The sequence below is a fragment of the Urocitellus parryii genome, chromosome 4 (genome assembly GCF_045843805.1).
Source record: "Urocitellus parryii isolate mUroPar1 chromosome 4, mUroPar1.hap1, whole genome shotgun sequence".
Lineage (NCBI taxonomy): Eukaryota > Metazoa > Chordata > Mammalia > Rodentia > Sciuridae > Urocitellus > Urocitellus parryii.
Genome location: NC_135534.1, coordinates 191,375,584 through 191,388,637, shown reverse-complemented (window position 1 = coordinate 191,388,637; position 13,054 = coordinate 191,375,584). Strand labels below are relative to the sequence as shown.

Sequence of the window (13,054 nt, the reverse complement as noted above, 5' to 3'; positions counted from 1 at the left end):
ACCAAGAGCAGCTCATGTCGAAGGAGCAGACACCTGAGCCAGGCACTGAGCTAGATGCCGCAGGTGCAGCCTCACCTGGCCATTGCGCCTCTGGGCTGGGCGCCAGCCGCACCAGGTACGGATGAGGAATCTTCATCAGCAGCAGAGCCTGGGACTGGCTGAGAGCCCGCTCCCCAGACCTGGGCCTTCCCACCTCCGCTCTGAGCTGCTTCTTCCAGTCTGAGCCACAGGGTGGGACCTGCACCAGGGCTTCCCAGTGCTGAGATCCCGCAGGGACCTGCCCAGGATCACAGGTTCCTTTCTCACAGGTGAAGAGAAATAGGGACCAGGCCAAACACTGTTCAGGTGACAGACGGGAGCCTCACAGGGCAGGGGATGTGTCCAAGATCCCCCAGGGAGCCCAGGTGGGTCCAGGTCAGGACGCAGGTGCCCTCCTCCTCTGGTCTCCAGCTGCTTGCTCCCCAGGGCCAAAGCTGCCAGTGGCCAGAGGCAGCAGGGTGTGAGTAATGGAAACCAGGCCGTGGGGCCTTCCGAAATGGGAATTCCATCTGCCTGACTCTGTTCTCCTGAACTTTGGTTTCCAAGACAACTTGGAAGATGGAGAGCCTGGCCCAAGGCTGAATCCTTAGAACCCAAAGAAAGGGGAAGGCGAGTCTGTGGACCCAGCTGCTTCTCCAAGCAGAGATGTCATAAAGAGTCCAGGCCAGGCTGGACTCTGAAATCCCGGGCTCTGACCCCGCTCTGCATCTCACCATTTTGGAGGGACCGTGAGTGGTATGACAGTCCTCCCTGGGCCTCAATTGCCAGGTCCCTGGACTCAGGCCTGAGACACCTGAGAGGCACCCTTGCTGGGAATCAGGAGTCCGGCTCTGCTCCCTGCCTCTCAGCCTCACGGAGGCCGGAGGCCCTGTGGTGGGAAAGCCCTTCCTGGTTCACCAACAAGCAACTCTCTGGCTGCAGCGCTGGGCCCTGGCCCTGGAAGAGGAAGACGGCCCCTTCCAGGGAAGGAAGAAAGGCTGCCTTCGGGAATCAAGCTCCTACTGTGTGCCTGCCCCCCAGCTAGGTCCTCTCCACAGTTGGGCTCACTGATCCTCATCCCAGGACTGACAAGTCACAGCACCTTCCCTGTTCTGCAGGCTCCAGGGGCACAGGGACTTGCCAAGGTGACAGAGCAAGTCAAACCCAGGACTGCCTCATCCCAAAGCCCCAGCAGCCTCTGGAGACAGGTGAGCTGCCCATGACTAATGCTGCTTGCTCCGACTGCCTGGGAGCACGGAGGAAGGGCCACCCCCCTGACCTAGCTAGGTCTGGCTCTCAGGAGGTCCCTCCAATACAGGCTCCAGGGAGGGCCAGGTGCAGTGAGGGCAGGAGAAGTCAGGAGCAGTGAGAAAAGCCAGACTCACCCTCCGTCTTGAGTGAAGCCCCAGGATCTGCAGTAGGAACAAGACCAAGGACCCTCTCCGCACCCAGGCCCAAGCCCCCTAATCCCATAGAGGACTCAGCCCCTAAGCTCCCCAGTTCAGGGGAGCAGACAAGGGGAGGCCAGGAGGAGAGTCCGACAGCCCCAGGGCCTCTGCATCTCCAGGTCCCCTGCGAGCAGGCCTGAGCGCAGAACCCCAGGCAGAGAACAAGGTTCAAGGAAATGGGCAGCCTCTGCCGCCGCAACCCCAGCAACCTCCACCGAACCAGCCCAAAGGAGCCAGGCCGTGCCCTCGCCCCTGCCCCAGCCCTGGGAGGCTGCATGGGTGGACACCAGGGCTGACTGGGCACCAGCTTGGCCTGAGTTCTGGGCCCTCCTCTGCCCACTTCAAGGCAGTGGTCCAGTCCTGCCCTGGAGTATGGGCCAGATGGTGCCTAAATTTGTATCTCCTTTAGGCAGGAGGGTCAGCCTTGTCCAGGGCCACAGAGAAACTCAGTCCTACCTCCTGCACCTCCCCAGCTCTTTCCTCTATCCGGGAAGCCTCCAGCAACTACCACCCTGTGTGGCCCTGACCACCTCTACTGGCCATCCCTGTCCACCGGAAGGTTCCTTTAGAACCTCAGGGTTTGGCCAGAGAAGTGAAGGTACATGGCCTCCTGGTGACCAAGCGAGGACGCCATCCTGCACTAGGACAGCTCAGCAACCCAGAGCCGGGCTCCACGCCAGCCGGGCTCAGGCTGTGTGTCCTCGGCCAAGTCACCCGTCCTGTGCTTCATGTTCATCTGTAAAATGGGGAGAAGGTGAAAATAACAATGGGAAGAGCGTGGCCAGCACCCAGCACAGGGGGGCAGGTGGGGAGCAGCTCCCTGGACACTGGTATAGATGGCCTGGGGTGAGGAGCAGGTGACGGCAAGCGAGGGGAAGTGGCTGACGGTCCTGACACCACCCGCCAGCCCCAGGCGCTCTGCGAAGGCTGGAGACCAGGAACGCACAGAGAGGGCCGAGAGCGAGAAATAACACAGGCCTTTTATTTGCTCCGGAACTTGGCTGCTGTGTGGTCTGAGGGTGCCATCCTTTCCCGGAGCCCCCAAGGACACGCCACCTAGGGGGTGCCAGACATCCCCTCTGGGCCTCGTCAGTCCAGGAGGCCCAGGTGCCCGGGACCAGTAAATGCCCTGAAACTGGACACTGGTGTCCACCTTCTCTGCAGGTGGCTTCTCACAAGGCATCGGTTAAAATATTGCACTTGTAGATCAAGAAAACTGACGAGGCAAGGGTTTCCTATTACGGGATGACGTGCCAAGCATCCAACTACTGTTTAAATAAATAAAACTCAAAGTGGGGGTCTGAGCTGTGAGGCCCAGCAGCCCCCAGGAGAGCCCCAGGGCCCAGGCCTGGGCCTCCTGCCCCATCAGCCAGTTCTGTAAGGAACTTGGTCAGCACAAAATCTCCGCGTCTCCAAAGCAGGGAGCAGCAGCTCCAAATCTGGCGCAGCCGGGGCCCCCGACCTGCCAGGGCCCTTGGGCCCCCTCGTACCGGGGCATTGGGGACCCAATAGGCTGGTCCTTCTCCTCCTCCAGTGCCCTGGGCCTCTCTAGGTCCAGGTCTCGAATCCAAATGTCCATCTCTCTGTCCGGAGATGCAGCCTCTGGGGGCTTGCTTGCCCCCTCCGTCGCAGGGGGGTGGGAGGCAGGTGGGCAGGGGCCCAGCCCGCTTGGTGTGAACGCTGAGCTCTCCCCCAGTGGCCCCTAGAGCGGGGGACTCATCTTCTTCTGGTTAATGAGGTCCAGGTAGAGGTCAGAGCGGAGAAAGCGAGGATACGAGTCCTTTTCCATGAGCCCGAAGATGCGCTTCTGGGCCAGGTCGAAGCAGCCCCGCGTGACGCTCTGCAGGTTGTCCTTCGTGTGCTCCCGGGTGTACGAGTCCAGGTTGACCTACGGAAGCCCAGGGCGACATGGTCAGGGCTGCCTGGGAAGGACTGAGCCGGGTACTGGAAAATCTGGAGGCCAGGTCAGCCTCTGACCTCCAGGCTCCTCTGTGCCTCATGGGGAGAGTTCCCCAAAGTGGAGGCCCTCAGGCCAGGGGACCCAAGTCGTGGCAGAGTCATGTCTGCCAGGGTGAAAACACTAGGGTCAGGAGGCCCGGGTTCAAAGCCCAGCAGTGCCACACCTGAGTGACCTGAAGCAAGCCACTCAGGGGCACCTCAATTTCCCTGTTGATGGGCTCGGGATGACAGTGCATGCCTCAGAGAATTGTGGGAATCAAGGCGGCACACTCCCCCAGAGCATCTTGCACACAGTAGGTGCTCAACAGATGTTAGCTACTTCAAAACAAAGATGATATTCAAACCTATTCAGACTTTTGTGAGGATTAAACATGAGAGCGCGAAGGTGAAGGGCTCAGCATGTGCCTGGTACGTTTGTGGCAGTGTCCAGGTAAGGCCCTTTTTTTTAAACAGAAAGATAATATTTTTTTTTCAGTTGTGATGGACCTTTATTCTATTTATTTGTTTATATGCGGTGCTGAGGCTCGAACCCAGCGCTTCGCACATGCTAGATGAGCACTCTACCGCTGAGCCACAACCCCAGCTCCGTTAGGGCCATTTTTAATTATGAACCAGGATTCTGCTTTTCCCCTGGCTCCAACCTGGATCACGGCCCCAACGAGTCTCTCTGGTCTCTCTCCTTCCTGGGCCGCTGGCTACTTTCTTGCAACCGAAGGGTCACTGGGCCATGGGGACTGGGGACCTGGGGCCAGCCCGCGTCCTACCTCCTTGCACGCCTGGATAGCAATGTATTCAGCAAAGATCTTCTTGGCTTTGGCTGTCATCTTGGACTGTGACTTGACCTTCTTGAAGTCCTCACAAGCCAGCCAGAACTCCAGGTTTTCCTCGCTGAACTCGGTGCGAAGAAAGGCCTGGAACACTATTAACCCATCTGTGAGGAAAAGAGCCAGGGTGAGAGGGAGAGACAACCTGCCTGCCCTTAGCAGCCCGGCCTCGCCCTCCTGGGGCCTCGTGGGTGGACACGCTGGGAGATCAGGAAGACTCCCCATCCCTGAGACCAGGGCATGGGGGTGGGACCTGGTCCTAGCCCTGCCATTGCCACTGCTGAGGTCCGAGGGGCCTTGGCCAGTCCCGCCCCTGCGGATGCCTCAGTGTATCCTCATCTATAAAACAGGGCCGTCCACCCTGGGTCAGGAGCCCCGTGGGGATCAGATGGGATCCTGCCCCGAGATGGCAGGCACATTTGGCCCAGTGTGAGCCCGCGGTCCACGGAAATGTTTATTGTTGTTCTGAGAATACGGGTCTGAGCACAAAGGTCCCCACGGGCTCCAGGAGGCAGGGCCAGCTCCCAGGGGCAGGGAGGGGCTGGCAGGAGCCAGCTTCAAGTCCAAGCCCAGGGTCTTTCTTGGGCCCAGCCTCTCCCCCATGGCCGGGACACCTTGCTGGGCCCAGGCGAGAGGGAAGACAGCCTCTCCAGGACCCTCTCTGGGCCCAGAGGAGGGGAAAAGAAGAGGGGGAAAGAGAGGAGGCTGGGGGGAGGCAGAGCACCTGGCGCACTCACATTTGTGAAGCAGCAGCTTCTCCAGGGATTCACTCCACTTGAGGGCTTCCTCCGAGGTGGGCCTGAGGGGCGAGGGAAGGAGCACCGTGAGGCTGGGAGCCAGCCGAGGGGGAAGCTGGGGCTGGGCAGCCTTGGGAGCTACCCTGGGCCCAGGCTACAGCTGAGCCAGGAGGGAGGCCCACTCCTGGCTGGCCCTGCCTGGATGTCCCCCTCCAGCCAGCTGATCCCCGCGAGGGCTGCTGCTTACTGGGGACCAGGCTCCCTCTGCAAGAGCCTCCATCTCCCCTGAGCCGATCCCACTGACGAACCCCTGCTCCCAACCCCACCCCCCAGCCCTGCTCCCTAGAGCCAGCCAGCGCCCGAGGGTCCCAGGATGCTGCCAAGGACCTACCTGAATGACTTCATCATCTTGTCTGTCTTGCCCGCTGGCTGGGCCCCTGGCGATTCATTTCGCCGCCTGAAGATGGCCAGCTTGTTCTTCACGTCCTTGGCTCTGGGGGCAGAAGCAGAGGAGGGAGCTGGTCAGCCTGGCACCCACGACCCCTGCAAGTTCAGGGTGGGGTGGAGGGGTCTGGGGCCGGGGACACCTACTCTTTCATGGTGTGCCGTCTCTGAAGGTTCCCATTGCGCGTGAGGTACATGCCCCGGAGCATCTCTGTAGGGCCCCCCACCTTGAGGACCCCCGTGATGGTCTGCAGGGAGCACCCTTGGGCTCCCACCTTCCACCCAGTATCCCGGGCTGCTGGCAGCAATGGTACAGACCGCAGCGCAGCGCTCGCTCGCCGGCCGGATGACTGGACTCCAGGCTCAGCAGAGCCAGGGCTGGGGCTCAGACAGGAGGAGCCAGGAAATGGGAGGGACCAGGAGGGGGAGTGGAAAAAATAGCCCTCCTGACCAACCCTGAGAGCGCCCCCTGAAAGGGGCATGTGTCTGCCAGGGACAGCCTCTGGGGCCCGCCCCCAGGCAGGAAGCCAGACCCAGTTATTTGTGACCAGCCTTCCTGTTACCATGGCAACAGGGAGACAGTGGTGGGGGGGCCAAGTCAGCAAATTGCTGGGAGGGAAGGAAGGAGGGAAGAAGGGAGGGAGGAGGTTCTGCCCACCAGGGTGGCAGGACCAGCTATTTTTAGCTAAGAACCATTTTTAGCCAAGCCGGGGCTCCAGGAGGCAAATTTCAGCGCTGGGTGACTCTGCTGACAAGAAAGGGGTTAAAAGCCTCCGGCTCTAGTTCACTGCCCTGGCCCCTAGTCCCCTGCCCTGGGCACCTCCAGCCCCTGCCAGCCTGTCAGTGGCACTGGGTCCGCCCATCTGTGAAGACACCAGAGGCCCCCAAAGTCTTGGAAGTTTAAAGCTTGAATAACATCAGATGTATAGACCCTAAAAACTTGCAAAAAAAAAAAAAAGTGATCTGAAAGTTCAATTATTTAATTCACTACACATTAGTTTTGTGATTTTTAAATTTCTTTGTCTGTTTTTAGTTGTTGATAGACCTTTATTTATTTATTTGTATGTGGTGCTGAGAATCGAACCCAGTGCCTCACACATGCCAGGCAAGTGCGCTACTGCTGAGCCCCAGCCCCAGCCCCTGTGATTTTTTTTTTAATAATAAAATTTTCATTCTAATTTTTGGTCTCCATCCTACCAAACGTATGAAATGTTGAAAATTTTATTATCAAAATCATGAAGCGAAATAAATGTAAAAAAAAAAATTAAATAATTGAACTTTCAAGTGCGTTTCTAGCATTTCTACTTCTGAAGTGACTAAAGCTTACGACAGCTTTAGTAACTGTGTCATTCAGGGAAGTGGCACCCTGCCAGTGGGGTCAAGGGTCCCGGCCCTGGGGCCCAGCAGCCCCAGCAGGGAGTGTTCTTTGTCCAGTCCCTCAAGCCCTCTCTGAAGGTCAAGATTCCCTCTGTCCAGCAGGGAGTATCCCGGCTTGGGGCTGTTGCAGGACCCAAGGAGAAAGGGCACTCTTGAAACATGCTTGGGACACTAAAGGCCCACACCTGTCCTGGGTGTCTAGGACAACTGTCTAAGGTCAGGGTCCCTGTTGTAGCAGGTTCCAAGCCAACGAGATAAGGCCCAGGAGTCCCGGGGTCTCAGCCCTCAAGGAGCCCTGCAGGGACAGTACTCTGTGCTGGGAGCCCTGGCCCCAGCCCCCAAGGCCAGGTGAGAAGCAGAAGCCCAGGACGGGAGGGCCCAGAGCTCCAGGGTGCTGGCTGCCTGCACCCCACCGGGCTCCTGTCTGCACAGAGCCCACTAGGTTCCTCTGTGGCGGAAGGAAGCCAGGGCTCCTTTCCAGCCACGTCTTTCCTCCCAGACACTCGGAGCCAGCAGGCCAGGTCTCAGATCCCAGCTCCACCCAGCTCTACGAGTAGTAGAGTAACTTGGATAAGTTACTTGGATGAGTGACAAGCATGTCCCCAAGTGGTTGGCTAAGTAACTAACCTCTTTGTGCATCAGCTTACTCATTATAAAATAAGGATAGAGTAAATAGAAAATGTCAAATGAAAATAATAGTAACAATTCACTTCCATCAAACAAAAGTAACAATCTCCTTCCATCCTGTGTGACATAGAACAATGCCTGACCCCATGAACCCAGGCCTGTGATTACCCCGGATGCTAAGTGCCCTCAATTAAGCCTTGTGGAGTGTGAGTGTCAAGCATTCCAAAGGTGGTGCCCATTCTGAAAGGAGACTGGAGGCGGTGGGCCCAGGCAACTCCAGCACCCTGGACATGGGCCTCCCGCCACTCCACTGCTCCCAACAGCACCACCCACAGCAGCCCTGGAGCTACAGAGACCCTCCCTTCCAAAAAAAGTAGTTAAGTGAGGCTGGTTGGGGCAAAGGACTATTTTTGTTTGTGTTTGACCTTCCTGAGAAAGTACTCTTGTTCCTGGGTGCAGAATGAGGGAAGTCTAAGCTTGCTACAGAAAAGGCTGGGGTGGGGGGGTGGGGGATTAGAGGGCAGTGGACCCCAGCCAAGGTCAAGGCCAGGGAAGAGGGTCACTGGAGGTGTCTGGGGAAGACTCCAGTCCTCTTCCCCCAGGCCCAATTTCTGCATAATGGCTGGATACTACCAAACTTGGAAGCTCTCTCTGAGACTTGTGCTCCGTGGCCTTCTCCCCTGCACCTCTCCCCAGTCTCCCTGAGGCCTTGGGGTAAAAGGAGGTCTAAGAACACACCTCCCCACAAACACACACCCACAGAGTTGGAAAGGCCTGAAGGAGCCCGGGATACTGTAGCTAGGCCAGCAACGCCCCCTCCTGGTAATGCTTAAGATAGCACTAAGGAGCTCCAGAGAAGAAATGGGAATCCCCAGAATTGTCAGTTCCGCCCTTTCTCAGGTCGCTCCAGGGCCCAGAGGGAGCAAAGGTCTTGTCCACATCACTACTTGGCTCAGAGGCTGGGTGGCAGCCGGGCAACCTGGCTAACTGCCTCTGGCTCGCTGTGGCTCCCAGGTACTGAATAGACAACCTGCCTCACTCTGAGTGGATTTTCAAGACCCTGGTGACTCTGCCCTGGGGCCACTGCCAATCTTCAAGATCCTATTGATCCTTGATATCTGTCTGGGGCTAGAAAGGGGATGGGCACAGCCCTTCTCCCCACCTGTACCCCTGGAGACAAGACAAACCCTTGGGCAGAGGAGGAAGAAGGGTGCAGGGAGCCTCCCCAGTCCCAAGAATGAAGACCGTGGATCTTCCCAACGTACAGGTTTTTGCTCTTTCTCTTCTGAGAAGCTTCGTCATCGTCCCCAACTCCGTCAGGTCCACTCATCTGCAGAGAGAAGACAGACAGGATGCAACCTGTGTGTCCAGAGGCTGCTGCCCAAGTCCAGACCCAACAGCTCCTTAACCAGAGGGCCCTGCCCCAACGCTCACCCCTGGAACAGCGTTGGGTGCGGGAGGAAGGCCCCACTGCTTGGAACAGCCCAGCCACGGTAAGAGAGGCTAGGCAGAGCCTCCAGCCAGGGGTCCCCTCGAGGCACATGTAGGACCCAGGTTGCCGGGGAGAAGCAGGAGTGACAGAGCCTGATTACGGGCGGCAGAGAGACAGGGGAGCAGCGCTCCAGGCCGGCTCCCACTCAGAGACTTGCCAGTCACCGCCCTTTTCTGAGCATCTTCCTTTATTTCTCAAATCCAGATCATAATCGTTAACTCAGGATTGTGAAGTCCAAAGGAGACCTGATGGGTCCGCAGTGCATAAAATGAATCACCACACAGGCCCGAGCTTTCCAAGACTCCCTAGGACTCTCAGGATAGTGTCCCGACTCCATGACAGGGTCTTCTATCTCAGGGAGAAAATCCCTCCTTAACCTCAGTTCCAAGTCCCTGGGCCGTTGTTCTGCTCAGCAACCTTGACCCTGCCTCCAGCCAAACGAGTGTTTTGGCCTCACCTTGGTGACTCTCCTGCTTCCTTCCCTCCTGAGGTCCAGCTTCAGTTCAGGTCTCAGCCTAGCAGCCAAAGGCCCCTTCCCCTGGAAAGCCCTCCCTGATCCATAGGGCCAGGCGTGTCCCCTTCACCTCTTTTAAGGTCCCTGCTGCACCAAAAATGACTTGTGTCAAACCTGTCTTCCCTGCTTGGCTATGAATTTCCAAAAGCAAGCCTGTGTCTGCCCAGGTCACTTCCACGGGGCCTGGCACGTGTTAGGAGCTCAGTAAGTCAAACCTGACAAATGAATCAATTGATCAGAGAGAGAGGGCGCAGACGAGGAACCAGGACTCTCGGAGTCCTCCTTGCTTGATTGGGCCTTCAACTTTACACACACACACAGCCCTTCCATTGCAGGGTCCACCCCACCCACTCTACCCTATCACCTGCCTTTCGCCTGGGCTGTGCCCCCAGCCTCTCGCCCTCAGTCTCCTCTTCCCTTCAGACACTCCTTCTCTCCTCAGACCACCACAGACTCCCACCATCTACACTGGGCCGTCCTCTGTGTCCCTTGCCCTGCCTGGGCTTGGGCATCCTCCTCCAGGGGAGGCCCAGGGCCCCAACAGTGCTACCCTGCAGCAGGAGCCCATGCTACACTCGGCAGAACCAGACTCAGAGTACAGTGGGCATTGAAGCTCTGCCCCAAGACAGGGCAGGAAACCACCAGGTGTAGACTCAGCCAGACTCCACAGGAGACCCACCCTGAGGCTCAGTTTCCTCATAGAATAAAGAAGATGGGCTAAGCTTTGAAATGCAGAGTTCTTAACTCTGGAAAGAAAGTGGTCTCATTCCAGATGTAGCCAGCAGGTGAAGGTCCTGGCCTCTATGGAGCACCCACTAGAGGATGGACAGATAGATGGACAGATGGATGTGTGAGTCATACCTTTGTTGACCACAGCTTGCACTACAGGCCAGATCCTGGGATGAGCATGAGCTAGCTGCTATACCATTAACCCTCACAGCAAATCCAAAAAGTACACAGGCTCAGAGTCACCTGCTGGAGGAGGAGGACATCCAGCATTCAGTGAGCTGGAATGGGAGCCTGTCAGGGTGCAAGGCGGGGGTTTCTCCACTAGAGGGCGCTGCCACTTGAGCCCAGGACAGGGCACATTTTGACCATTTCCAGGGAAAGACTCAGGAAATGCCGCCTCCTTCCTGAGGCTGCTGCGGACCAGAGCCGCTGGCACGTGTGTGTACGTGCACAGAGAGGCCATGCCCTGTGGGGGTGTGATTTTAGGGCTTTGGGGCCAGGCTGGGCATAGCCCTACTTCATGAACTTGGGAGACTCAGCCTCTTAGCTTAGATTTGTGAGTGACAGCACAGCCAGGGTGACAGCCGCCCCATGGGAAGGGTGGAGGATCCACCAGGATGAAGCCTGGGCCCCGATGGCCTGGTCCTGGTACACACGGTGTCCTCAACGGCCCAGTTGCTGGGTGTGTCACTGCTGTCACCCCAGCACAATCGCAGGCTGCAGGCAAACTGGCCTGGCTCAGCAGTGCCCAAAGCCCCCACCCGTGGGAAAGGGCCACGCCACTGGGCTTCCTCCCATTCTAACCTCGGCTTCCGTACTTTATCAGCCCCACACAATGGGCCTGGGGACCACTCCCGCCCTGGCCACCACCCCCAGCCTCTGCACTGCTGGGAAATGGGCTCTTCCTTCCAGTGCTGGGAGTGGGGGGGTGTCTTCAGCAGGGACCCGTGCAAGCCAAGCAGCCTGATGGAGGGCTGGGCAGCTCTGACCCTGGAAGCTGCCCCCGGGCACCAACGAGGACGAGCAAAAACTGCAAGGTGGGACCCAGTTCTGATTCCCAGCCTAGGGTCTCCTAGAGTCCACAGGGAGGCTGAGACCTTAGCCTTGGAAGAGGCCAGAGTGGCCCCAACAGCTGCAGCGAGGTCCGCCCAGGGCCCAGCATGCAAAGGGCCTCTCCCCAGGGCTGCTCCTTCCATCGGCTCCTCACTCTCTCCTCCGTGACCCTGCCCTGCTGACAGGCGAATGGAAGTGAGCCCAGAACCAGCAGCCCTCCCTACACCCAGCCATCAATGCCTGCGGCCTGCCCGGCCTCACCGGCCACCTCCCAGGACGGGAAGCTCACCATCTCTTGGAATAACAATTAGAATCCTTACTGTCATTACAGGAGGGATCTAGAGTGCAGATTCTAGGCTCAGGCACATAGGGGTTCATTGACTTAGCTCAGTTTCCACCCTCTCGCTGCCTCCGTTGCTTTACTGGTAAAACGAGGGTGACAACTGGGCCCGTCTTATGGGGCTGCCGTGAGGATTAGGTAAAGGACGTGCAGGACGCCCTCGGCGCAGCGCCAGCACAGGAAGGTGCTCCAGAGCCATTAACTCTCCTCAGTTCTTTATTATTTACTGGGCCTCCCTATGCGCTGGGCACGGTGTGACAGTGCTGTGACATGTTTTCTGATTTGATCCTTCAACAGTTCTAAGAGCCATTTGCTCCTGTTTCCCCCAGTCTACAGCTGGGGACCTGAGGCCAGGAGGAGTTTGGTGACTTCCCTAGGCTCTCAGCTGCCAAGGAGTAGAGGATTTTGAGTGTGGTCCAGAGCCCAGTGGTGACGAGGGCTCTTCTGGGAGGGCCCAGCTGGTTCCCCTCTTGGTCCTGGTCTGACGTCTAGGTCTACCTGATTGTTCACGACTGCCAAGCTGCGCCCCGGGTGGCCGTGTGGAAACGGTGGATCTAAACTCTACATTTATTTGTTTGAACATAGGAAATAATTCTCTAGGCATTTTGAAAATAGGCATTTTGGAAGCGTTATCATGTTTTGGAGCTGGAAGGCATTTCAGGAGGCCTCTTGTCTGATCTCCAACCCAGATAGGAAGCTTAGGCAGCGGGGCTGGCACCTCTGATGGAGCTGGTCCCCAGCCCAGGGGGAAGGAAACATGGCCAGAGAAGGCCTGTGGCCTCCTCACTGTTGAAGAATGGCCCGTGACCCTGAGCTCAGCCAGACCAGAATGGGGTGCAACTCAGTGACAGTGTCCTGGACCCAAACACAGAATTTACCTAGGGGGATCCTCTGACTCCCCAGGAAAAGAATAGGTATGAACCCCTGGATCTGCTCGGCTGGGCCTCCAGAGTCGGGCAGCAGAGGGCGCCAGGAGCCAGCTCAACTTCACCCAGGGGGCAGACGACCCACTGGCCAGCCAAAGAGGCCGGCTCCTCTCTGGACCTCGCCAGCTCACCAGTGAGGCAGCCACAGCCAAGCAGACCATTTCTGAGGCCTGTGTGATTCTGACATAGAAATGGCTCAGGACACCGGGGCAGGGTGGCAACAGAGGCTCTGGGAGGTCACAGCTCACCCATACAGCAGGACGCAGCACCAACCCAGGGCCATGCCAGCTTTGTCTGGCCCTCCTGGTCTCGCAGCATCACAAGATCACTGCCCGATGGGCAGAGCTTGTCATGCGCCCGGCACAGAGAGCTCTCTGCACACTGATACCTCGAGTCCCTGGGGCCAATTCCAGGAAGACTTAGCGCTTGCATTTTATAAGAGAAAACTGGAGCTCAGAGAAAGAATGAGCTTGGCCAAGGTAGCAGAGCCAGGCAGGAGGCGGGGCTCAGACTTGAAGCTGGCTCCATTTGGCTCCAAAGCCTGAAGACTTCGCCCCTCTCCTTTT

The 13,054-nt window shown here is 57.8% G+C and overlaps 1 protein-coding gene across 5 annotated transcripts in view; it reads right to left on the bottom strand.

Annotated features, from left to right (window-relative positions):
- Positions 1 to 2,428: 2,428 nt before the first annotated feature.
- Positions 2,429 to 13,054, bottom strand: part of Rgs3 (regulator of G protein signaling 3) — a 117,090-nt gene continuing 106,464 nt past the window's right edge. For 4 of the 5 annotated variants that reach the window (XM_026393302.2, XM_026393303.2, XM_077797082.1 and 1 more), the window contains 5 exons: positions 8,700 to 8,764; positions 5,378 to 5,479; positions 4,987 to 5,048; positions 4,190 to 4,356; positions 2,429 to 3,354 (listed from right to left, as the gene is read on the bottom strand). In XM_026393302.2, coding sequence (XP_026249087.2) covers positions 3,169 to 3,354; positions 4,190 to 4,356; positions 4,987 to 5,048; positions 5,378 to 5,479; positions 8,700 to 8,764 — 582 coding nt within the window. In that variant the 3' untranslated portion in view covers positions 2,429 to 3,168. Of the gene's footprint in view, positions 3,355 to 4,189; positions 4,357 to 4,986; positions 5,049 to 5,377; positions 5,480 to 5,577; positions 5,767 to 8,699; positions 8,765 to 13,054 lie in introns of those variants that run through there. The other variant, XM_026393306.2, reaches the window with a different exon arrangement.